General features: G+C 38.0%; 1 protein-coding gene across 1 annotated transcript; it reads left to right on the plus strand.

The window, feature by feature from the left end:
- On the plus strand, positions 1-25,210 carry PALS1 (protein associated with LIN7 1, MAGUK p55 family member; the record flags this gene model as incomplete). The annotated part of the gene is made up of 13 exons (XM_084263809.1): positions 1-367; positions 7,112-7,320; positions 13,486-13,563; positions 14,288-14,434; positions 15,063-15,224; positions 17,257-17,334; positions 18,108-18,291; positions 19,289-19,360; positions 19,788-19,859; positions 20,559-20,726; positions 21,460-21,662; positions 22,998-23,108; positions 25,034-25,210. The coding sequence occupies 13 exons, from the start codon at positions 1-3 to the stop codon at positions 25,208-25,210; spliced, it is 2,028 nt and encodes a 675-aa protein (XP_084119935.1).
- Positions 25,211-26,468: the final 1,258 nt, after the last annotated feature.

Below are 26,468 nucleotides of genomic sequence, written 5' to 3' on the forward strand. Positions count from 1 at the left end.
ATGACAACTTCTCATATGAATGGACACATCACAGAAGATTCTGACAGTGAAGCAAAAAATGTGGATCTTGCATCTCCTGAGGAACCTCAGAAGCACAGAGAAATGGCTGTTGATTGCCCTGGGGATTTGGGCTCCAGGATGATGCCCATGCGGCGGAGCGCCCAACTTGAACGAATCCGTCAGCAGCAAGAGGACATAAGGCGCAGGCGGGAAGAAGAGGGAAAGAAACAAGAACTGGACCTTACTGCTTCCATGAGGCTAAAGAAATTGGCACAAATTCCCCCGAAAACTGGAATAGATAATCCAATATTTGACACAGAAGAAGGAATTGTTTTGGAGAGTCCTCATTATACTGTGAAGACAGTAGGTGGGTAAAATTCAATGAATGGGCTAATGGAGAAAATACGTTGTTGGTATTAATGTTCTTTTAAGGCACTGAAAACCTAATTTAGCTAATTCTTCCTATAGAGATTTAAAGTCTTCTGATCCCTTGGATTTGTGGTGGGTTTAGTTTGGTTTTTATTAAAGTCAGGCTATGTGCCTCAGCTTTGTGGCTTTTCAAAACCAATCCATTTGAGGAACAGTTGAATATCTTGTAGGTAACTAATGATCAGTGGATGTCTCCATCCTGTTTAGGCTTGGTAAAACCGTGCAAGTAATACACAGTTTTATTATGTTTGAAGCAGAGAGCACAATAACCAGAGAATAAACATTTACTGTGTCATTTCAGATCGAAGCACAAGGAATTTTTTAATGTTCAGCCACCATACTGGTGGTTTCTTCTTGTTCCAGCTGTCTTGTGTTTCCTAATATAATTTACATTTTCTCATCAAGTGTTAGTGTTGGTAGTGAAAAGCTACTTATTATAGCACTTACACATTGATGAAAATGTAATGTTAGTACCTTCTGAAGATATGGATTCTGAAACTTTTCGTTTTCTAGCTGTGATCGCTTTCTAACCTGTCTTCCTCAAATAGATGTGATGTGTGACTGTAGTAAATGGGAGCCACTGGGAATATGTAGGAGTCTAGTTCAGAATGCCAGATCTGTAGTTTTTCAGAGATCCAGGCTGCTTTAAAAAGGTGCCTTTTTGGGGGCTGCAGTAAAGATTCTTGCTATTGGCTGGTAGTCAATCAGAGTACAAAATAGCTATCAAATTGCTTTTTTTTTTTTTGCTTCATCTTTAGTATTTGTGTGCCCAGGTGACATTTCTGCTAAAGAAACAGCTGTATTCCATAACCTCTGTTAATCCTTATTATACAAATCCCTCTTTAGGAAAATTTAGGTTAAAAGGGTCATCAGGAAGTCATCCTGTTCAACCTCCTGCTGAAAGGCTCAGTTACAACCAAGGCAGCTGTACCTTGGTTTAGTGCAGGGATTGTCAGCTGCTGTAAGAGATCTCTTTGTAAGAAGCAGATTCTGTGCTTTATGAAGTGTTAGATATTTGAATGTGCAGCTCTCTTAGAGGGAACACAAAGCAGATGTGAAGATTGATGTCAAGCAGTAGAAGCGACTTCCGTTGGGACTTGCTTAGCCACAGTGGCTAAAAAGACTGACTGTGGGAGGATTTGGAACTACAGGAGGGAGGAAAGACAGTGACTTGGAATTAGAAAGCTGAGGCCTGGTTTCATGCCAGAGAACCTAGAGGGAGGGCTACATGTAAACCAGTGGGCAAAGAAGCTAGGCATGGATGAGAGAAATTAATAACAAATATGGTTCTGACAAGCATGAGCACCAGTACCAAGCTGGGGTAGACAGAAGCTGTTTGAACAGGAGAGACAATAGTGGAGAAATGACTGCGATGATGAAAGGCTATTTTTAAAATCTCTGCATGAGAATAGAGAGGTACAGACTGTGGGGGAAGCTGAGAGATTGTCAGAGACTATTTGTGAAAAGCTGGAAGGAGGAAACTAAGTTTGGCTCAGGAAGAAGAGAAGGGGGAGAGTGGTGTGAGTGGAAACTAGGATGGTGTGAATACATGATGTAAAAGGAAAAGTGGCAAACACTGGAGACTAGAGTATAAAGGTGATTGTGTAGAAAGAGTTCAATTAGAAAATACCTATACATGTTATAAGATGCATCTGGAAGGAAAATGTCTCAATGATTTTGTCCATGAGGACGAACACCTTCATTTTTGCATTTGAAGCTTGGGTGGTCTTGTCATTGTGCTGTCAGCGTATTTATGTAAATCACAGTAGTAAATCGCATGATCTAACTGAAGCTGTGCCCCTCAGTTTTTAGGTACTATGAAAATCTGAAGACTAGTGACCCTGCCTCTACTCTGAATTGCAGTAAATAAGGCTTAAAAGTATGTTCATAGACCAGAAGTATTGACTAGCTTGCTGAGTGAATATGGTCTGGAGCAATATAAAAGGCAAGGAGCTTTTGGAGATGTAATTAGACTACATCACGATATATCCATGTATGCACCAGCAAGCTTAATTAGGGCTTTGTAGGTATCTATTTCAGAGAAGTCATGACATAATACTAACAGGCATACAAACATATTATCGTTATTCCCTTGCCAGACAGAATTACAGTAATAATTTGGATCAGGTAGATGTAAGATTTAGGAAGAGAGGATTTATAATATTTTAGCAAACCTGTGATGTTCTCAGTTGTACTCAACTGTGATGTTGAGTTGTTACAAACTTAAAAAATTCTAAAATAAATGTGATCTCTTAACCTATATAGTCCATAAAGAATCATTGCTCACTCATTAGTGGTGTCAAAAACTGAACCATAATTTTAAATTTAACAAAGCACTTTGCACTAACTTGGCCTCTTCAAAAATTTTCCTCTTCTGTGTATCCTATTTCCAGTTTCTGGATTAATTATTCTAACATCTGACACTTCTGCTGAATTTCAAAATAATATATTTTTATTACTATTCTGAAAGCTACTTGTTCCCAATTAGTAAGAGGGCTAGGGGTGTTGCCTTACAAATAGATATGCACACGTGCTTTATGAAATAGTATTGTTTCACGGGGACATTTGAGGCCATTATAACTAATAGTTCTGCTTCTTTGTTGAACACCTGGAGAGGCCAGATCTTTTTAAAACTTACATACACAATGTTTTGGTCCCTTTGGTAGCCCATGATTTTGTCAAAAAAAACCCCAACAAACAACCTGCTAGTTGTGAGTGTTTCTGCTGTCTGCTTATACTGAGTTTCTGATCTACACTGCTTCTGACTTCCATCTTTTGCTGTCCAGGTGAGAGTACTTGGTGACTTCAACAAGCTCAGTTAGGAGAACCCCAAATAAATATGGGCAGGTACTGATGAATTACAGAGATCTAAACTATGTTTATTTGGTCTTGTTCAAATATAACTTTAAATTTTGCTTTTTTTGTGGTGTTTTCTTTTGTGTGTTAATCCACAGAGTCTCTTATAAACGTATGTCTTTAAAATAAGAATGTTGACCTGATTGTGTGTATCTTGAGCTTTGAAAGTGTTCCATAAGTGCCAATGTCTCATTTGGCAGATCTTTGCTAAGTCTTTAATCTTTTCATCTCAAAAAAAACCCCAAACAGCAGACTAGAATAAACAAATTTATTTTATTTATAAAAATAAAATGGGGCAGTTAATCAAAACAGTCTTAAAGGACATGCTTGTTATCAAAACAGTGCATGATTTAGACAGCTGTCTTAATGGAAATAACTTTCTGTGTACCTAGAACAAGTGCATTATAAGAATTTAACTGGCCTTTTCACAGCAGTATACTTTTATAAAGTGCAAAATATTTTTTGTTCGCTACAGTTCATTTGGCTAATTAATTTTAATTGACAGATATTTCATGTAAGTCAACCTTACCTACAGTGAGGTTGTTTCCTAAGGGGGAAAAACTGCATATTTTTTGCAGTTTTTACTGGAGGCAAAACCTTTTATAAGCTTTCAGTAATAGTTTTGGATAAAACGCTACTTTTCTTAGCTCTGTGATTCATCTAATCTGTGGATCGTTAGAATGCGAGTACCAGCACATAGAGTATCCTAGAGATCTATAAAAAAGCTTGAGAATTAGGATAGTGGTGCTGACACATAATAAAGCCAACTCTATCTTAACTTTGCTACTCACAACTTTTTGTTTAAGGTGATAAACAGCAAGTATTTTCTTCTCTTTTGCTAATCTAACATGCTAAACTGTGACCACGGGTCCTCCCCTGCACTTGCATACTTTTGCCCTGGCAGCCTTTTGATTAATGCATGTATCACACAGTGCTCAGTCACATTCCAGCACTTTCATAGCCTAATGGAAAAAAGGCTGCTACACTTCTTGTAAGAGAAGACTTTTTTTAAGAGATTGCTAATCTGCGATTAAAAAATGGACTTGTTCTGCAAGAGAGCCCTGACGTTTTCCTGTGAGTAAATACAGGTGTTAGTCTTCCACTGAATGTTTTTTTTTTTCCTTCTGGACAACACTTTCAGTAGGAAATGTCTTCTGTTATCTGGGCTTTAGTCTTTTTAAGAAAGACCAAAACCAAACAAAAAACACTTGCACTGAAATCTGATCTGTGATTTAGAATTCAGAAACAGTAACCTGGAGAGAGTTGGGCATGTGTAAAGCCAGATTTGTATGTGAGTTTATGTGTATGGTGTAGGAAATCTATTGCTAGCTTTTGGGGAATGGTTTATTTCACTCCTTTCAAGCATTATTTCTCTTTTAGAATTGCCATGAATGGGGGATTTATTTGCTGTTTTCTGGTAAGGTGAAGTAGTTTGGTATAGAGCCTTTGCATCAAGTGTGCATGAAGATTCAGTGCAGAAGGGAATGGCTTGGGGAGGAAAAGTAGTAGTGAAGTAGTAGTAGGAAAAGTGGTAGTTTGTAAGGAAGGGAAAGCAGAAGGAAGTAGCACAGTACTGAAGAGAATATGTAGAGGCATCTAGGAACAGGGTACCTTTATTATAGGTACAGAATAAGATGTTTATTTTTCTACATTTGGAATGTGTATTAGAATTTTGTGTGTGTGTATTTGAATTCTGAAATATGTAAAAGGGAAGTAGACAATTTGGAAATAATGGAATAAAATCATTTATGTATAGGAAGAATTAGAACAAGTTAGGGTCTTCTGTAATGCCTTGCTGCATCTTGAATACAGTAACAATAGCAAATAGAATTTGGGGTTGGTGTTTTTAACTGAGGAGGTACCAGTAGGAATTTTACAATAACATCTGACTGTTTATGCTACCTTTTTTTTAAATGCCTGAAAATAGTGCACTTCATCAGACTTAGGAGAATCGGGTGCTGAGATGCTTTGGTAGTCTGCATGCTGCACTGCACAAGGCATTTGCCAGCTGACGATGTTCTGTTTAGCAAGTATTCTTGCTTGCAGAGTGTTCTTCAGCCCTCTCTCCAAATGGCAGTATATTGTGTATACAGCTCCCTGGTGAGACATTGGCTGCCTTAATTAGTGTCTGAGCGTCCTGGATTTTACCTGTGGAATATCCTGCACAGCCGGTATCTGAGCTTTCTGTGCAGCTTTTGTACCACTGCCCTGTGTTTCCTTGGTGTTTACAGGAAGAAGCCCTTGACCTTTGGTGGGTAGGATGTTTTTAGCGTGTGTGGAATGGTTTTGGAGGGGGTTTTACTATTTTTTTTTAATTGTCCTGCAGACAGTGAAGTACAAAAGTAGTAGGTCTTGATCATTTGTTTTCTTTTATTATACGAAAGACTGACATGCAAACTCATAATTGAAAACGTGTATGTAGGTTTGTTTTGCCCAAAACTGAAGCAATTAAACTTGTTTGGAATGCATATTTTATTAGGCTTTATGGTTTTCATGTGCCCATTTATCAACCATTTTAATCTTGTGCTCAACAAGTTTGAGTCTTGATATTGTGTTCATTACCATTGAATTTGAGATTAAAAATAGGTAAATTTCTTGATGTATGGTATCTATGTTGGTGATCAGTATCTACTGTAATTTTTCATGTAAAAGTGCAAATTAGCTGATATCTTGATAACATTACTATTTTAATGTTGTTTCACTATTCATAATGAGTAATTGAAGGCTGTTGAAACTTAAAAGTAATTCTCAAAGCTGATATTTTGATACTGGTAAGGGAGATGGACCTCAGTATCAAATGACAGTTTTAAAATTAGGAAATTTCTTTGCTATTCATTTTAAAAATACCAAGATTCAAAATTCTAGCTTATTTGAATTTACTAGAATGAAATATGTGGGTGAACAGATTTTCAGGTAATGTGTGAGAATGTAAACGTCTTACAAGCTCAAAACATCTACCTTTTCATTTTTGTCTGCTTGAGGATTTCCTACGTGTGTTTATACACAATACAGCTGTAATTCATATTCAAGTAGTTTTAAGTATTAAGTACTTGAGTAGTTTCTCAAGTACTTAATATTTAGAAGTGATATTTTGCAGAAATTCAGATTGGTTTAAAAAAAAATTGTTGACAGTCTTAAAAAAAAAATAAATCCCTAAAGCAGGAGATGAACTCTTGAAGCTCAAAAATGTAGTATGTGTATAATATTCTGCAAATATTTATGAACTGTTTATTAAAGTACATTAAAATATTGTTATGGTCCAAGCAGAACTCATAATCTGATAGGTAAGAGATATATTAACTTTATTCACCCTAAGACTGAGCATTATTTTATGTTTAGGAATGTAGTTTACCTATCAAACACGCATTTGATAATTAAGCAATATTTAGTTGAGAGATGTCTGCCGTATGTGGCAGGTACATCTTTCCACGTGTATAAAAAGAACAGTGAATGTTCAGTGCATCAACATTAGTTTTGTAAGGGAGTTATTTTCATATTTCAAAATAGTCCCACTCTCCCACTTAGTTACACATAAGCTGCAATTATTGGGTCTCTTACTTATTGGTGATTTCTAAGAGTACTGCTCCTGCAGAAGGAATTTAAACAGTGTCAGGTGTTTTATTTTTGCTTTTACAGACTTAGTCATTAGCAGATGTGTTCTGCTAATAAAAGTTAGAGCAAATAATCAATAACTAATGAATTTGCATAAATCACTACTGATTTAAAACTGAACAACAAAAAAAAACTGTCAAAAATATTAATACAAACATTAATTATGAATCTTGTTAACTCATACCTGATTTGTATTTTGTTATTTCCTACCTAGAAGTGGAAGAACTGTTAACTTCTCTTAAGCATATCCAGCACGTTTTGGTAGACCCTCAGAGCCAGGAGGATATCTCTCTCATTTTACAGCTTGTTCAAAATACTGATTTTCAGAATGCATTTAAGATACACAATGCTGTTACAGTGCACATGAACAAAGCCAGCCCTCCATATCCTCTCATCTCCAATGCACAAGAACTAGCGCAAGAGGTATGTACAGTATGTGTCTGTGATACATTGGAAACCTATAATCATAGCTGTTGTTGAAGCACACACTTGTCGAGCTTGTCTGAGTAATTAAATGTTGAATATGAAAGGTATTATGATAATCAGATTGCTATGTCCACTTTTCCAGATTTCCAAACAGGAACCAGAGAAGTACTATGTTTAAATGTAGGAGAAGGAAGTGGTTATAAAAATGTTACTCTTACCTCTAGTGTTCTTTATTTCCATTCAGAAATTGAATTATAGTTCTCTATTATTGTGACTTTCCTCTGAGTTGAGCCGTGGTTTGTAAATTGGGAGGCATTGCTGAAAATGCAACTGTATTTGAAACCGCTGTTCTGGTTTAAAGTGAGCAAAAGATCCCTTAATACTTAATTAAAATATTGTAATTATTGCTGTGAGGATCAGATTATACTTATTTTTTTGTCTGGCAGATGGCATCTCTCTTACAGGATATGATACGTGTTTTAGAAATTATTAAACTATACTTCCAGAAATTTACTTCAGAAATATTTTTAACTTCGATATTTTCAGTCAGACCTTCACTATTTGAAATACTTCTCCAGTTTCTGCCAGATTAACTGATTTCTTTGAGGCTTATTCACTTGAATATAGGTGGTCAATACCTGTCTGTATACGATAGTTTTATAAGTGTCATAGTAATCTACAGAAAAATCAAAGTTTCTGTGAACAGAATGAATTTTCACACGTGGCCAGATGCAGCTAAGACCATCTGACGGGTTGCTCAGCAACTTTATCTTCATTTTCCATGGCCTGGTACACGTATATATTGCAGTGAAGCATGGCTACACTTGCACCTTATATGGATATACGTTTGTTAACCTCAGACTGGCTAGCCTGAGTACCCGTATCGGTGCAAGCCTAGCACTGCAGCGTTCAGCAGGGCCAGACGCAGAGGCTGGGTAGCTCCAGAGTGCAGTGAGACAAACTGACCTGGTCAAAACCAGCTGAGGTATACTGCATGGAGTACCTGAGCCAACATCTAGCCATTCTCCAGGTGCTCAAAGACACATCACTCCAATTTCAGTATGGTAGCAAGTAGATTTTTTTTAAATTTTTTTTAATATTTGTTTTTCTGTCTGAAGCAACTCCAACAACTCTTTCCACTGTCACTACTTTTTCTTCTGGACTTTAATTTTGTACGCCAAGGAAAACACCACTGTAGCAGGTCCTTTAACAGAAGAAATGGCTGATTCTTGAGGGACATAATTTAAATGTTATCTAAAGGTGCAGCTCAGGACATTCCTGTTCAGGTTTGTCAGTAAGTCTTTACCAAAATCAAGAGGGAGTGTTTTACATATGAGCTTCCCTCTGGTTTATTTGTCAGCCTGTAGGTTTTTTCAATGTCTGTGAGCCTGAAGGAATGTTTCAAGTTAACTTCTGTTTATAAAGCTACTTCCTCAGACACACACTTTACAAAGATCTAGTTTGGGATTTCATTCAGATAGAAGCCAGAGGTTTTAAATCTTCATTTATAATATAGGGGGTTACAGGTTTATTATCTCTTAAGACAGCTGGTTTTACCCCTCCATGGACATCATGTCCTTTTTATTTGCTGCTTTATAAAGGTTTCCGAGAAGAAAATATGCCTGGGAAAGCTCTAAGTCTGTTTTCAAATTTTCATATTCTTCCCCATCTTCCCTACCTTTCTTTCCCAGTAATTTCCTCTCTTTTTTTAAGGTGATTTGTTAAACCCTAAAATCAGAAGGTGGTACAAACCTAGTTTTGTCTCTTAGCAATCCATGAAGAAGGTTAACCATAAATAACATTATGTTGTTTAAAAAGCTTAAAGAAATAATTTTGTCATCACCTATGAGATTATACAAAAGGCAAACAAACATATTCCTGCACCAGTCTTGATTCTTCATCTCCCATACCCATCTCATCCAGCCTTGAAATTCCTGAAAAGTCAATATATTGCATTTGGCTGATCTGGTTTCAGATGTAATCTAGTTTCATAGTGATTCATCTTCTGGTGTATTTAAGTGACTTGTGTTTTGTAATATGTTAAATAGCATCCTGAAATGATCAAGCTAGAAATTCAGGACAAGTATTTCTGTGACTGACAGAAGTGTCTCAAGAGCAATACCTTGAGGCCTCCATTCACATCATTCTGTACCTCTTAGTGTTGTCTGAATAGAAGATCCTATGATCACTTTCCAGGCCATTTTTATTCCTTTTGGAAAAGCTGCTATATTTGTTACCATAGCAGTATGGGACAAATTTATTTCTGCTTTAGGAAAAGGGGTTTTTTTCAAATTTTGGATTTTTGGGTGGTTTTGCTGCAGGTTTTATTGGGTTTTTTTTAACCCTGATAAAGTGTATATCTTGCATTCACAGGCTTTTTCTTGCTTGTACTCAGATTTTATGGTTTTCCTTGGCTTTTTCTACCCCTAAACATCATAAGCATAGGAAGCTCCCCCAGAAAGCAACTTGTTTACTTGGGGGTGTTTTTGAAAAGGCACTTGGAGTAGGCTGCATTTGAGATACTGGTAATGTCTTGTGTCTTTTATCATCAAGATGATATAAGAAATTAAAATACCAAATACATGCATAATATAGTTTTTAACTGGCAGGTAATGCTAATGTGCATATTTCATTGTACAGGTCATCAGTGACAGTGTATAACTCTGAAAATGTTTTGGAGTGCATGTCCTAATTGAAAGCTACATACAAGTTTTGTTTGAGGCTATATGGTGTGGAAGATAACCTGTTGTAGAGCTTAAAAAAAGAAGTAGCAAGAAGCAATTAAAATATACTTCTGGACTTCTCTTCGGGGAGAATTATCATTTACTACATTGAACTTAAGTTAAAAAAAAGTTTTACTCTGTATGTTTTATAAAAGATCAATTAACATGTATGAACAGTGTGTTGTGAAAACTTTGAATTTTTTGAATTAACAAATATGACTGTGGAATGGTATCTTTTCATTTTTCTAGTCCTGTTAAGGAAAATCTTAAAACTAGTAGTATACTTCAGCTGCTAGCCTTTCCCACAGATTCTGATAACCAGGCACCAAGAACTCAAGGTTTTTCCTTTTTTAAAAAAAGAAACTTTAATTGAATTTAAAAGGTAGAAAGAAGTACTTGAGCTTAAGGAATTTGAGAGAGCTGATCTTCATGTAATGTGATGTGCTCCAAGTCTCAAATAAAAATAGACAGTAAACATCAAGTGTAATTAAATTGATTTTTAAATCCACTTAAACTTGACCAAGATGGGGGCAAGGATTATGGGAACATGGTCTGAATCTTGACCTTGTAAGAATACTTGATGCAGCATTCAAGATAAGCCAAAAATTACAAACTGTAACTGTATATCAAATATTTAAAGATATTCTTGTTACTAAATATACTTAATAGGTTCAATTTATGTAGGCTGTGTTTCTAAAAGTTTTGGACTTGCTGCTGTTCACTTTAGCAAATGCAGGCAATTGAACTAGAGTTTTGCCTTTGAGATGATGCACCAGAAGCTTGTAACTTCTGGTGGAAGTGTTCTGGAATGTGTGTGTATTTCCCCCTGACTGCTTACCTGAGACTAAACAACAGGACTTTGCAGGTGCAGATAAATTCTGAATGTTTAGTATCACACTGTGTGCCTCCACAGTACCTGCCTCCAAACTGTGGTGTGTATAATGAAACCAAATCAACTTGGTCTAGGGGAGGGTGTTGCTACCCGTGGCAGGGCGGTTGAACGGGGTGAGGTCCCTTCCAACCCAAACCAGTCTGATTCTATCATAGTTTTGGGGGCTGATTAAACTAAAGTTAATGTAATTAACAATTAAGACTAGGTGGAAGAGTTAAGAAAATGCTTTAATTGCCACAACTAGCATGGATTGCCTATGCTGTCTGCAGTGTATCTTCTAGAATGACAGCCTACATTCAAATTTCTTCATCTATGGGATTCATTACCATGAGTTACAAAGGAATCTGACATGTGGCAATACTGGTGTAGTAAGTGGTGTATATAGCAGCCTGAAGTGCTCCTAGTGCTTCATTACATAAATAATAAATGTATCTTTCTCTTAAAAGGGGAGTGGAAAAGCTATTCAAGTTCTGAATAATTAAATTACTCAAAGCAGAAATTCAACTTGGGGTAAAGGATACTCACTGCACACAGAATGACTGGTTGAGCCTGGTTCCTTTCTTTTCCCATGTCAGATCCCCCCAACCTCTGACCTTTGATTCAAAAGGTTGTCTTGCTTGCAGGACTTCTAAATTGCTTTCTAAGTAGGCTTTCCTGTAAAAGAGTCATAAAGATTGGATAAATAAGGCTTTATAGATCCTTCAGGAAAGGAGTTGAAAGTCCCTTGAAAATTAAAGACCTTAAATAAACCTCTGTAAGAAAATGTTTTGTATAGAGGAGTTTCTTGCAACACAGAGGAAATCTTTTTAGTGAGATATTCTTGACAGTGTTCTGTCTGCTGTATGGCATGCCAGAATTCAGGTTCGGGGGGGATGATCATCTAGATCAGGTGGCACAGGGTTGTGTCCAGGTGGATCTTGAATATCTCCAGAGACAGAGACTCCACAACTTCTCTGAGCAGCCTGTCCCAGGGCTCTGATACCCTCAGAGTAAAGAAGTTTTTCCTCAAATTCAGACAGAACTTCCTGTGTTCTGGTTTGTGCCTGTTGCCCCTTGTCCTGTCACTGGGCACCACTGAGAAGAGTCTGGCCCCTTCCTCTTGACATCTACCCTTTAGGTATCTAGAAGTGTTTATCAGATGCCCTCTGGGTCTTATCTTCTCCAGGCTAAACAGTGTCAGTTCTCTCAGCATCTCTTGTATGAGGAGAGGCTGCAGCCCCTTCATCATCCTTGTAGGCCTCTGCTGGACTCTCTCCAGTAGCTCCCTGTCTTGAACTGGGGAGCCCAGAGCTGGACACAGTATTCCACATGTGGCCTCACCAGGGCAGAGCAGAGGGGGAGGAGAACGTCCCTTGGCCTGCTGGCCGCATTCTTCTCAATGCACCCCAGGATACATTGGCCTCCTTGACCCCAAGAGCGCGCTGGTGGCTCATGGAGAGCTTATCTGACAGGACTTCCAGGTCCTTCTCTGCAAAGCTGCTTCCCAGCAGGTCAACCCCTAATCTGTACTGGTGCGTGGGGTTATTCCTCCCTACGCTTGCCCTTGTTGAACACCATTTGGTTTCTCTCTGCCCAATTCTCTAGTCTGTCCAGATCTCCCTGCATGGCAGCACAGCAAGCATTCTTTCTGTGTTAATGAAACCAGTAAAAAATATTTAAAACTTGCTTATTTGACTGTTCTAAGCTAGACTAATTTGTTTGCCATGAGACATGTTCTAGGGATATCAGAATGATTTTGGAGGTTGTGCCAGGTGTATTGCTGAGTACAAGAATGTGTTCCATGCAACAGTGATTCACAATGTAAGGGTGATCCTCAGCCTCACCTTTAAATAAGAGGGGCTTCCCTGCTCCTGTCTGTAAGAGTACCAGTATTATAGGAGATCAGGGCAAAGCATGTTTTATAACTGTATGGGAAGGCAAATCTTTTTTGGCAACTGAAGCTGCTTGAGCCAAAACTGTCTTGGTGTTGATGTGGACTGTGTTGGAACCAGCCAAAGAAAACTGGTTTTCTGGCACCTTTTGAAGTTTTGACTCATACTTTCTGAGGCAGGAGCTCCAGGATGCATTGCAAAACCTGTCTTGGAATCTTTTGTCTTGCTGTTGGTGGAAATAGTTTGAGTAAAAATAAACTTTCTGCTTTCAAGGAAAAGGTAGGCTAGTCACTAATGAGAAATCAGTCTGTTGTAAAAGACCCAGCATATTCATGTAGTAGACTTCACTGTGACAGATTTTGCTGTTATGTTCTTTGCATCTTTGTGTAGCTGAGCTCATTGCTGGTCTCTCACACTGACAAATCTGTGTGGGGTGCTGGGTACCAGCTGGGGTTTGGTAGATGATTACTGAGGCAAGAGAGGCTGGAGTGGTCCTGTGCTCTTGTTGCCTGTTTTTCGTAATGTGTACCAGGAAAATGCGACCTGTGACTCAAGGTCAGTCATTGTAAGTACTAACTGGATGTTTTTTACTTTTGGTAAGATGAGTAATTGCAACTAGGGGTTTGTGCTGGAGTAGGGGAGGTGGATTGAGATTTATTACTTCATTTCTTTTCAGGTACAGAGTGTTTTGAAACCCAGTCACCATAAGGATGGGCAGGAGCTTAATGCTTTGCTGAATGCCCCTCACATGCAGGTAAAACAAAATGAAACTTCTCATCTCATGGATGTGTTTCTTGATTCTGTGTTCAGCATAACTTATTTTTTGCAAATGTCTTGGACTGACTGGGCAAGAATGAATTTTATTCAACTCTGCATACTTCTCAGCACTTTCAGGATGAGGAGTTTCCAATTTCCAGCAACTAATGGAAACTTCTAATCAAGAACAGTGCATGATTATATTCAGCCTTTGCTACGTTCTACGTGTATTACAGGGTAATTTGCACATAAGCAATGTAGCAATGGATCAGTAGGGTCGGGAATCGCATGAGCTGCTTTGCTTATCTATGTTTTCTTCTTCAACAGCTGTTTCATGCTTATCATAGGGTGCCTAAAGGGAATTTTGCCATGTGGTGGTGATGTAAATCCATGCCTAGATTTCACTGCAGTAACTTCTAATGTCTGTATCCTCAGTCCATGTACATAGTAAACCAGTGTCCTGTTTTTTTTTAAGAAGGAGAAACACAGTAAGCTGTGCATTCAAAATGGTTTTTTTATGTTTTTTTCCAAAGGAAAGCTTTGGAGAGGGGCTGGTGCTGCACAGCTAGGATAAATTATTTGGTTTTATTGCCCGAGTGAGTCGGTTTGCAATATTCTGTAACCTGCAGAGACTGTTAAAATTGTAGAATTTCATTGAACTCTATTTTGTATACATAAAGTGTGAAATCTTCCTTAACTGAGCTAACATTGTTTACCACTAGGCACTTCTACTGGCTCACGATAAGGTTGCGGAACAGGAGATGCAACCAGAGCCTGTGACAGAGGAAAAAATCTATGAAAATGTTGGTGTGTACGGAGGGGAGACAGTTAAAATCGTTCGGATTGAGAAAGCTCGGGATATCCCATTGGTGAGTACTGGTACCTAGTTATATGTCCAAGAGGTAAGCTTTTTTGTCCTTTGCAGATTGATACAATGTTTTGGAATTTGAATCTGGAGGTGACTTTTAACTTGTTAACTCTCTCCTTAACAAAATGAGAAATGGTTGTAGAAGGTAAGCTTGTGTGTATCTTCATATAGCAGCAGCCATGCTACGATGTAAAGTCTGTCCTACTTCTGTCAACTTGGGTTTGGACAGACCTTCTTGCCAAGCTTTGGTACAGGGGAGCTTATAGCTTTGTGCCAACCACGTTTTTTCTTCTTGATTTTGATGTGTTTCTTGGGTTTTTTAGCAACTCTCATGTTCTATTTTGCATCTTTCAAGTAAGTGTTTCCTTAGGAATATGGAGGGGTTTTTTAAAAACCAAATCCTGAATCTTACCATATGGAACGACTGAATTCTTCAGTCTTTAGTGCAGCTTGAAGAATTGAAGCAGTGGCATGTAGTTTTTCTTAAACTGGAGCATTGTATGCATGCATGTGAGCTGTTAACTTGCATTCTCTTTCAACATAGCTTCTCCACTGTGTTGGATTATATACAATAGATGGCTTTGAGTTTCATATATATAATAAATTCAGAATGTGTTGCTTTTACACAGGGTGCTACTGTTCGCAATGAAATGGATTCTGTTATCATTAGTCGAATAGTGAAAGGAGGTGCTGCAGAGAAGAGTGGGCTGTTACATGAAGGGGATGAAGTTCTGGAGATTAATGGCATTGAAATTCGTGGAAAAGATGTTAATGAAGTTTTTGACTTGTTGGTGAGTTTGACATTTCTTCTTTTCCCTGCAAAAAATACTCCTTTCATAAGACTGAAGCCTGTTGGCTCTGCTTGTCATTTGTACTCATATTTTGCATTAGTTTAAACGTATTTTCATTCTGATAGCTGGTGTGGAGTTTTATTTCCACTGCAGAGTATGATTTTAATAAGTACAGTGTTACTTGTCTGCAAAAATTAAGCCTACAAATGAGGAAGAGTCAGGTTATCATCTTAAGCTATCATCTTGAGACTTGCTTTTAATGATTTCTAAGAAAAACTTTGTTTAGCTCTGAAAAGACATGGTTTTTCATCTTTTGTCTCTGAGTCCACAATTAATAAATGTGTGACTGCCTGATTGTGGGAGTGACATTGAAGTAACTTGCAGTGTCCTAGGCTGTTTTTAGACTGAAACAGTGTTGATAATGCACTGGTGTTTTAGCCCTTGCTGAACAGTGCTTGCACAGTGTCAAGGCCTTCTGTGTTTCTTGCTTTATCCCCGCCCTCCACAGTTAGGCTGGGGATCAGCAAGAGGTTGGGGGGACACAGCTGGGACAACTGAGCCACATGAACTGCAGTGATCTATTATGCTGTACGATGAGCAATAAAAACTCATGTGATAAGTGATTGCCTTTGCATCACTTGTTGGGTTTTGTTCCCTGTCTTCACCTCCACCCATAAACTTACTTGCTTTTGCTCTTCTGCTTGTCTCCACCATCCTGCTGAGAAAAGAAAGTGACAGTGAAACTGGTGGGTACTTAGTTGCTGGCCGGATTTAACCTACAACAAATTGTATCACAGGGAAGAACCCTGATTGTTTTGCTGATGCTTGACAAATCACTCTGGTAGTTTTAGCTCTCTGTAGAGAGCTTGTTCTGCTCATGAGCAGATCCTCCAACCTAGAGTTACAGAATAAAAGGCTTAAACCCATTTTGCATTAATGTAAGAGCAAATTGCTGAAAAGTTAAAATACCCCACCAGCATTACCTTTAAAAATAGTTTTTAAAAATCATTAATCTAAAATAGTATTTTTAACTAAATGTTGTCTGTTGTATTTTGTAATGTGGAAGTGAAGTTTTGAAATTCTTCAGTCCACAAAAATAAATTGAGCACAGGAAAAGGAAATTACTTTCAGTCTTAATTTTTCCTCACTGCTTGGTATACAAATGATAAACTTTGCATGACTTCAGACAAGACACACGATCACTGCAAAATTCTATCTGTTCCTTGGGGAAATATGTGTGCTGGCTGAAAATTGTGGACTTTCCCGCAGCTTAATCATGTTTATGTAAGCCTTAGGTCTGAATTTTTTTTTATAAGTGCATACACTTTGGCTTTATGCAACATAAATTCTTGTGTTACAGTTCATGATGTATATAGGAAGTAAGACATAGGTAGACCTCATAAACAGATTTGCACTTGCATTTTATCTAGATATTCATTATGTGTGCAAACACACTGCATACACGAAATGCAAACAAATAAGAATTCTTTAAAGCCAGGGCATTTATTAGGTTCCACTTTTTTAGTAGCGGTGATTATAGTATTGATAATAAGTATTTTACAGATGCAGGATTTGAGTGTTAGTTAAATTGTTTAAAGTGTTTTGTATACTTTAACAGCATGAAATCATACTAGAAATGTTTAAATTGAAAATGGCTCCACTTGAGCAATTCCCTAGCATAGATCCACTTGGTATTTTTGCACAGAGCAAGAGAATATTAGTCTCTATCTCTTAAGTCTCTGCTTGACAGAATTGCAGCTGCTACATGTCAAATAGAAATAGTTTGTATAATTAAGAATTCTAGGCTCTTAAAATCTGAATATCAACGACTGGCTTTTTAACCTGTTTTTGAATCACTGCATCTGTATCTGTACTATACCTTTTAAGCCAGTTAAAGGGTAGATAATGTGCTCTTAGGAACTGCCTTTTATGGGGATCATTGAACCATTTTCTAAATGATGTTATTTGTTAAAAATCCTAACCGTAGGCTGTATGTTGATACTGTATATGAGGAGTCTGTTTTTTGTCTCAGGCTGACATGCATGGTACTCTGACCTTTGTATTGATTCCCAGTCAGCAGAGCAAGCCACCTCCTGCGAAGGAGACAGTTGTAAGTAGCTCTATTAAAGTTCTTGAGCTTGGTGATACACATACCTTTTTTTTTCCCCAGAATGCACAGAAAGTTCTTCTATAGATCATTTACATTGTGGAACAAAACTAGAATGTAATAATTTAAACCAGTTTAATTGTTAGCAGACTAACACCTGAATTAACTGCTGAAAACGGTTGCCTGAGTTAAGCTGGAACTTTCAGTATGATTTGAACTTGGGGTTCTAAAATAATAACTTCCAAAAGTAGAACTGCCTGTGCTTCTGAAATTCTATGTCTATGAAATTCTCTCTCTGTGTGTGTATATATATATATATATATATATAAAATATGTGTGAAAATTGGATTGACGAAACTCACAAATATGCTTTGGGAGGAAAAGTTTGTTTACTGGAAACTTTTTTCATTATTGTTTATACTTGAAATAGCTTTAACAGTTTGAGGTACCTTACCAGTTGATACTGGAGCCAAACGAAAACATTAATGGTCAGTGACAAAATATTTTACAGGTGAAACTTTACCTAAAGCCTAACAAATGGGTTTCAGTCTACAAATCTATTAGGTATTTCAAACAAATAGGAATACCTCTGATACTGATTTAAGTTCTCTGCATTCAAAAAGTATTTTTTCCCCCCTCCTAAAATGACAAGGAAATTGCACAGACTTCAGGAGTTTTTATATCAGAGCTCTGCTGCAGTCACAGTAAGACACATTCTTCAGAAGTCACAGGAGTTTCAGAAGGGTTTTTTCTGTTTTTCATTTGATCTTCCACAGATACACGTGAAAGCACATTTTGACTACGATCCCTCTGATGACCCTTATGTCCCTTGCCGAGAGTTAGGCCTGTCTTTTCAAAAAGGGGATATTCTCCATGTGATCAGCCAAGAAGATCCGAACTGGTGGCAGGCTTACAGAGATGGAGATGAAGATAATCAGCCATTGGCAGGCCTTATCCCTGGTAAATAAAGCTCTAGAAAAAGCCTGATGGCCGGTTGTTCCTGTAACTAGAGGAGCAATATTTTGTTTTTCAGAGACTTGCATACCCTTAAATGTCCACTGCCTTAAATATCTGTGACTTTGAGCCTTTTGCAACAGAGCCTATTGTTGGTTATGTAATTCACTTAAAAGGTTGACCTTGTAGATTCATCTCCATGTATGTATGTTAAAAGCAGAGTAAAGCTATTGCTTTGCCTGCAGTTTACCTTGCAAAAGCTGATCTTTCATTATTCCTTTGCCTTGGCAACTCTGGATTCAGAGTTCCCTCTGCTGGCTACGGCAGAAGTAGGATGTCAGCCTGCAGATCTCTGGGGAGGAGAGCCTGTTATATTTCTTAGTAAAAACTGTTTCTTTCTCAAGGTAACTTTACTGCATGTTTGCACTTACCAAAGAGCTGCAGTTCCTTGTAGCAGTCATGTTTCCTTCCGCAGGGTTGGGGGCTGTTTAATAGGGTTTTCAGACATAGAAATCTGTATATAATTTTTGGATTGAAATATGTCCATTAAAGATCTCCTGATCTGTGAAACAGTGAACAAAAGATGCTTGATTAAGGTGAGAGGAACAGTAATCTAAGTATAGGCTAATCCTTTTTCAAGCAGAAGTTCAAAAGATTTCCTATAAATAGCATAAAAAATAATTAGAAAACTATATCACCATAATGGGGAAATACAGTCTTTCCAGTAGTTTCAATTTTCCAGGCAAAACCAACTAGAATAATAGAAATGCTTTGCAAGGTTTACTCGATAAATATATTTTCAAAGCAATAAATAAGCATCACTGCAATTTGAGTTTTATTTCTTAATTTTAATTTCACTTTTAAAATTTCTCTTATATTCTACTAGAACCTTCAGAGATGTAAAAGTTTAAGAATAAGTAAATGAGTATGTCATTACAGAAAAAGTATGGAAATTATTTCTAAATGTGAACTGATTTTGGACTTTTTTTTTAAATGCATTAAGGAAAAAGTTTTCAGCAACAAAGAGAAGCAATGAAGCAAACCATAGAAGAAGACAAGGAGCCAGAAAAATCAGGTTGGATATATGCTTTCCAAGGGAGGAAAAACGTAACTCTTATTAGAGGTGCTAATTAGTGATATCTGAAATGTCACTGGAGTCTGAGCAGATTCTTCCAGTTTTTGTAATACAAGCTGGCTGATTCTTTTAAATTCTTCACCTAAATACAGGTCTAAATTTAGCACTTTGTTGTATAAATCCCATGGTTTTTTCATGGCTACGTGCACTCCAATTAGGACGACATAGGAGAATTTGGAAAGCCCCTTTTCTTTTAAAGAATTTTATCTGCCATGACTCAGTTGAAGTCCTTGGCATGCAGCACTTGCTGAAATCACCACGCTGTTTCAGTGAACTGAAGAATATTACGCCCTTTCAGAACCATAGAATAAGATCCAGCTTTTTTTCTCTGTGGGTGTTTGACTGTTGTGATTTTTGTCTTGCTCAGGAAAACTCTGGTGTGCGAAGAAAAACAAAAAGAAAAGGAAAAAGGTTTTATACAATGCAAATAAAAATGATGGTAAGCAATGTCTTTTGCACAGTGTGTGTGCACTTACAAGCAACTATAAAAGATTCTACAAATAGCCCTGTGAAAAGAATGCTGAAATTCAGGGTGTGATGTTAAAAATACTTGATGTTCTGTTTGGGAACAGTAGTATAGTTTGTAATGGCATTTAGTGAGAGATGTGAAAGAGGTGGCAGAACTTGCAGTGTCATACACTGTCTTTATTAAAGACCAGGTGATGGGGTAGAAATAGCTTTTTAGGCATGGAAGCATTCATAATTTAACAATGATTGAACCCACTTATGATGGCTTTTTAATGTCTCACTTTAATTGTTTAGTTAATGGAAATTTTCTTCACAGTTTGTAGGCTATTTATAACATGTTCTTGCAAAAGTACCTTGGGATTGGGATAATGATTGTTATTGTTGAGCATGAAGCGTACTAGAAACTTGTTCCTTGGCAAAGAAGTTGCTTGTTGAGTTTATGCTACTGCTTATGTCAGTAGTAAGTGGAAAGACATTTTCTTTCCTAGAAAGGGGAGGGGGAGAAAGCCTCATCATACTGGACAAGTGATGATCTTTGGGGTTCTGTTCCTTTGGTAACTCACAGCTAGATGCTGTGCAGAGTCGGGAGCTGCCTGAAATCTGATGCTGCATGACAGGCAACACATGGCAGCAAAGCATGTTGAAACCATTCTATTGTTTCTTCCTCAAGATTATGACAATGAGGAAATTTTGACCTACGAGGAAATGTCACTGTACCATCAGCCAGCAAACAGGAAGCGACCTATTGTTCTGATCGGCCCGCAGAACTGTGGCCAGAATGAACTGCGACAGCGACTGATGAATAACGAAGTGGATCGCTTTGCCTCTGCGGTTCCCCGTAAGCAGATACAAGTGCTTATTCTGAACACTGCCTGCAGACAGATCCTCTTGGGTTGAAAATAGCAATTAGGAGTTTGGAGGGGGGGTTTAAGCAGGGTATAGTCAGCTCGTGGGTAAAGGAAAATGAAGTTACATCCTGTGTGGCAAAAAGTAGCTTGGGTAAGTCAGTGCAAATCCAGTGTCCCAACACAGTGTTAACAGAGGCATTGTAAGACACGCATGTATTTCAGTTTGAGTAAAATTGGAGTTCTAGAAGTTTTTAAAAAACAGATAGCACTGGTCAGAGAATTTTTAACCTACATATCCTGTGTGAAGAATAAAGGTGGTTCTAGTGCCTTCCCACACCACTTACGTTTCAGTGAATTTTATATTTTTAACATCGGATGTACCCTAAATTAGGTTTACAGACCGCTTAACAATATAACTTGTTGTAAACAGCTAATAGCTGTTTTCACATCCAGAATGCAGCTGCATAGGTGAAACTATTCCCTTTAACTTTTTTCCCTTCTAGATAGTGTAAACAAGACCTTTAAATGTAGGTTCAGCTGTTGGCAGCTTAATCTGTCCAGGGATATTTGTGGAAAATAAAATACTTGTGCGGTTTGGATGTTTTAAATGCTTCCTTCATTATTGGTTACCAGTGTGTCTCTGAAGAGAAATACATACTTCTCCTCCTCAGTTCTACAGGTGTATCACTATCTCAATTTCTTTTTTATTGTTCATGTTTGTAGATACTACTCGGAGCAGGCGAGAGACTGAAGTAGCTGGCAGGGATTACCATTTCATTTCCCGCCAGGCATTTGAGAGTGACATAGCTGCAGGGAAGTTCATTGAATATGGAGAGTTTGAAAAGAACCTCTATGGTACTAGCATAGACTCTGTGCGGCAAGTGATCAACTCTGGCAAGATATGCCTCTTAAATCTTCATACCCAGGTATGGCAAAGCTGTTACCTGTCATGTTTTAATTGTGGAAGCTACTGGGAAAATCTAAAGAGCTTTAATTGGTTTATATTAAATGAGTGTGCTTTCATGGTCTGTTTTCATATTCCAAGTTTTCCTTCAGTGACTTTCACTTAACTGTTCAGTGTGTTACGAATACAGCCTGATTGTTTGGAAATATGCACACGTTCTTTATCTGTAATAAAAGCAAAAGGGGCCTTGATTTCTAGATACTTAAAGCTGGGGAGAATATCTGAATTAAAATGTTAATTCAAATAAGATTTGTTGTCTCAGACTTCCAAGTACTCTAGAGCTCTGAGGTTTTTGAAGACTAAGTTGATTGTGATATACTTGGAAACTACATTTTGAGAATGTTTTTGTGGTTCCATAACAGACAAGATTAAAGTCCATCACATCAACGATACTGAAGAGCTCTTTAGCCATGATCTTATGGAGAACAGAGACCAACTATGCATACAGACCTCAACTTGGAAATTTAATTAAACATAGGAAGAGGCAGACTCCTAGAACAGAGACCGTTTTCTAAGATACAGTATATATGAGAGAACTGCTGTCAGGAATGCTGCAAGAGTCAATCTGGTAGTATTTAAGTGGTAATTAGCCATTACTAGTTGGAACCATGGGGTACCTTACTAGAATAGCTCGTGGGTATCACAAAGCACGTAATAAGTTGAAAATCCATAATGCTTTGCAAATTGATGTAGGGCTGTGGTTATAAAAATCTCTCTCTCAGTCAAGTTGTTTGTCCCTGGACACCTAGAAGGAACTTTTTGGAAAATGAAACTGCAGTTTTGTTTTTATTTCCATCCCTTAATATAAATGTAACCTGCCAGAAATAATACACTGAGTGTATGGTAGTAGTGCATCTGATGCCTCGGATTTTAATGTTCAAGACAGAGAAAGCTAAACCATAGTGTGTAAAGGCTCTTCTCTCTGTCCAAAGCTGATACTATTCCTTAGCATTGTGAGGAAACTTAATTCAATATAGGTAACTTGGGGGGGGGCTGCTTTTGGATACTAAAAGATATGCTCCTTCAGTTCAGTTACGAAGAATATTCTTGAGAAGAAAATAGGTGTTTGGGTTCCACAAAGCTGAAAAATGCTGGAATATTAATTTTACAGAAAAAGGTGACTGAACTCTTGAGTGGTGGATAATACTGTTACGGTTAATTATACTGCTGTTAATACACTGTACAATTGTCATTGTGTTTGAAGGATCTATTATCATTTATAGTCTATGATTAATGCATTATTAAATGCCCTTTCCATGTGTGGAACTTAAATACTTCATAAATCCTCTTCCTGCAGTCACTGAAGACGCTACGTAATTCAGACTTGAAGCCGTATATTATATTTGTCGCACCACCGTCACAGGAGAGATTACGGGCTTTACTGGCCAAAGAAGGGAAAAACCCAAAGGTAATGTGTCTAGTACTTCTGGGAGGACTGTGCTGGTTTTACTTACACATCTGGAATGCTTTTGGTAAATATGTCTGTATGCTCTTTATTTGGAACTGGGAGATGGTAAGTACTGCCAATAGATGGGAGGCCACGTAGTTGAGATTTGTGTGCTCCAGGTTAGTAGGCAGGCCATACTAAGGGAGGGTCTCAGGATGTTTTCTCACTTAATGTGAGAGGTATGAGGCAGGGGAATCCACTGCTAGTTCAGTAATCCTGAGGCACAGTGTCTCAGTGGAGGTCCCTGTGTTTGGGTACAAAAATCTGATATGTTATTTCAAATGTGGGGAAAACCTGGTTTTGTCTTGAAGAAAACCTGAGTAATTCCAGGGAGCAAATTAATATTTTTTTTCTTTTGAGAATTTCTCTGTCCTTGGAAGGCTGAAATTTAAACCACTCAATTAAGCCAGGATATCTGAAAGCTGAGAAAAGGCCCTCGTCAGCTTATGTTATGCAATGTGCTTATTGCTAGGATAGTGAAGTATGTTGACCATCAGCTTTTTAACTGAAGTCTACCCTACAGCAGTTGGTGAGAGCACTTTGCCACCTTTGTCTCTTTGAAGCACGAGCTGAACATAATGTAGATGATACAGGGAAGGTCTTCCCAGCGTAACTCAGAGGGACTCCCAATACAGCTGTTGTCAGGAATTGTACATCACTGTGGTGTTTGCTCTCAGTATTTGACACCAGAGTGATTCATTGCCTGGATGCAAAAACTAAAAGTCCAAGTCTTAAAACAGAGGGATTTCCCCACCCCACCCCCCCACAAGACAGATATGATAGCCCTTAAATGGGTACGCTTCCTCCTTCATGGTCATGCAATGAATGAAACTTTGTTTTACTTCATCTTATATATGTCCTGGGTTTTATTGCAGTAGTCAAGGAATCCATTTGCAATAAAAATTACCAGACTGTTGGTGTTACACTATGCCAGTTTTTCTGATTAATCACACTGAAGTTGTATTTATTTCAGTTAAGTAAATGCTACTGTATTGAACTCCTTCCCCAATGAAGAAAAGGGTATTTCTCATATGTATGCCTGTAATGGCTTTGATTTTTCTTAAGCATATGTAATGTGTAGGAAAAAATCTTGAAGGCCTGAAGTCCCTATTGAAAATATTCCCTCTAGGAAATTATCTCAAAAATCATATCAGAATATTGCTTTATAGAATACAGAAATAAGCTGCAGAAGAGAAAAAGCCCCATGCTTTTAGAATCCAAGTGTAAGATAAATTTTGAAGTGAAACAAATCATTTCTGTTTCTCCCTTTTGTGTCATTTATCTCCATCTGCAGTATTTCTGCTTTTGAGGTACTCCCAACTCCCAAATTGTTTTCCATTTTCTGCAATGTCACTTACCTGATGCTGTGGTGATTTAATTGACTTCAGTGCGTAGCTCTTGTGGTGGTTCTCACTGCTCTTTATTGGTAAAAATGTCAGAGAGTGCTGTTGCCTTGGCTCTGTGGTGTCTGTAGTGCTGCATCTCCAGAGGAGCAGTGTCCTGTTCTACACAGTTCAAATGTCCTTTCACATAATCTCTGCCATCTCACCTTTTTCAGCAGGGTAATGACCTCAGCAATCTACCTTATTTTTCAGAAACATGGTTTAAGAGCCTCAGTAAGATGAATGTCCTAATCAGCAGTGCCAGATCTTCCTCGTTTACTTCAGTCTGGGGTAGCTATTTACTGTTTGCTGCTTAGGGCCTATCGAAGAGGATTGTCTTACATACCTTTTGTTTCAGATATGCATCACAACTCTGTCATTGCAGACGTTTCAGTAGTTGATGGCAATACCATGTAGAAAATTTTTGAGTCGAGTTGTTACCTTTCTCTGCTCTGTTGGGGAGAGGCTTATGGACGTGCACTAACTATTCATTTGTGATTGTAGCCAGAAGAACTGAGAGAAATCATAGAGAAGACAAGGGAGATGGAGCAGAACAATGGCCACTACTTTGACACAGCGATTGTGAATTCTGATCTCGATAAGGCGTATCAGGAGTTACTTCGGTTAATAAACAAACTTGACACAGAGCCGCAGTGGGTGCCCTCTACCTGGCTACGATGAGAGAGTAGCTCCAGGGGACAAACGGACTTCAGCGCAGTCGTCTTTCCAAGGAGATGGTGTGTAGGTCTTGCCCGACTGTAGCATAACCACGTGTGAGCTCTACACCTCGGGGGCTGCACCCCTTTGCCAGTGACACTGCGTATTGCTGAAAAAACACGCTCATCAGCTGGTGAGCCAGTTTAACTGATCTAAAGATTGTCCAAGCTTTCCTTCTCTGTGGTCTAGAAATGGAGACCTTATCAGTAGTGAATTCTAAAAGTTTAGATAGATATTTTTTCTAACAATTACTTTTATACATAAATCTACCTTTTTTACCTAGAATCACCCTTATGAAATCAAAGATTTTAAGTGTGTGTGTGTGTATATACAGTCCATGCTGTCACATAGTTATAAATATGAATGTTATTTAACACTTAACTTAATGACTTTGTGGGACATGGTGGTAGGTCAGGAGCATAATTCTACAGATCATTGGTCAGAGAACCTACACGTGCAAAACATTAATATAAAGGAGAAATCTCTCCTGTTCAAAAAAACAGAACAAAGATGCTGCTCCAGTCTGGAGCTGCCTTGTGAGGGTTGAATTAACACTTTAATTCCTAAACATTCCACTTTCTAACAGCACTGTAATTGGAAAATGTGTATAATGTACATATTTCAATCCTTGTGTCTCTTTAGTCAGACTTCTAAAATTAGATTTGGCTGCACATTAATTTTAGGTCCAAAGATGAATATTATATTGATTTTTTAGATATGGTATTTTTATGATTGGAGCCACTGTTTTCCACAGATCTGTAGAGGTATTTAGAAAGGCAGAGGTTATATTTTTGTGAAAAATATGTAGTTATAAGACATGCTGCTTAAGTCAACTGAAGGTCTCATGTTTTATAACAGAACACTAAGATAGCCTGAAGTGCTGAACATTGGAAGAAGGGGTTTTTAATCTCTGCAAAGGGTTCATCTTGTGGCTGTTGGTCTAATGGATAACTAACTGGAATTAAAATAGCTGAATGTAGCTACGGCTTTATAAACGAGTGTTCTAATTCACTAGCCAGCGTGTTGTCCTGCATTGGCTCCGTTCTGCAGCGAAGGGATGCGTGACACACTGGTAACTGACTGAGAAGTCACAGGAGGGCAGGAGGGGTATTTGTAACTTAAAACAAAAGGCTTGTAACAAGTGAGCAGAAGGCAAGGTCTGCCTCCTAGTGTGTTCTGCAGAGCACCCTCAAATTATTTTGAGTTCTGAAGGTTTAGTAAC

The sequence above is a fragment of the Gallinula chloropus genome, assembly GCF_964237585.1.
Source record: "Gallinula chloropus genome assembly, chromosome: 4".
Classification (NCBI taxonomy): domain Eukaryota; kingdom Metazoa; phylum Chordata; class Aves; order Gruiformes; family Rallidae; genus Gallinula; species Gallinula chloropus.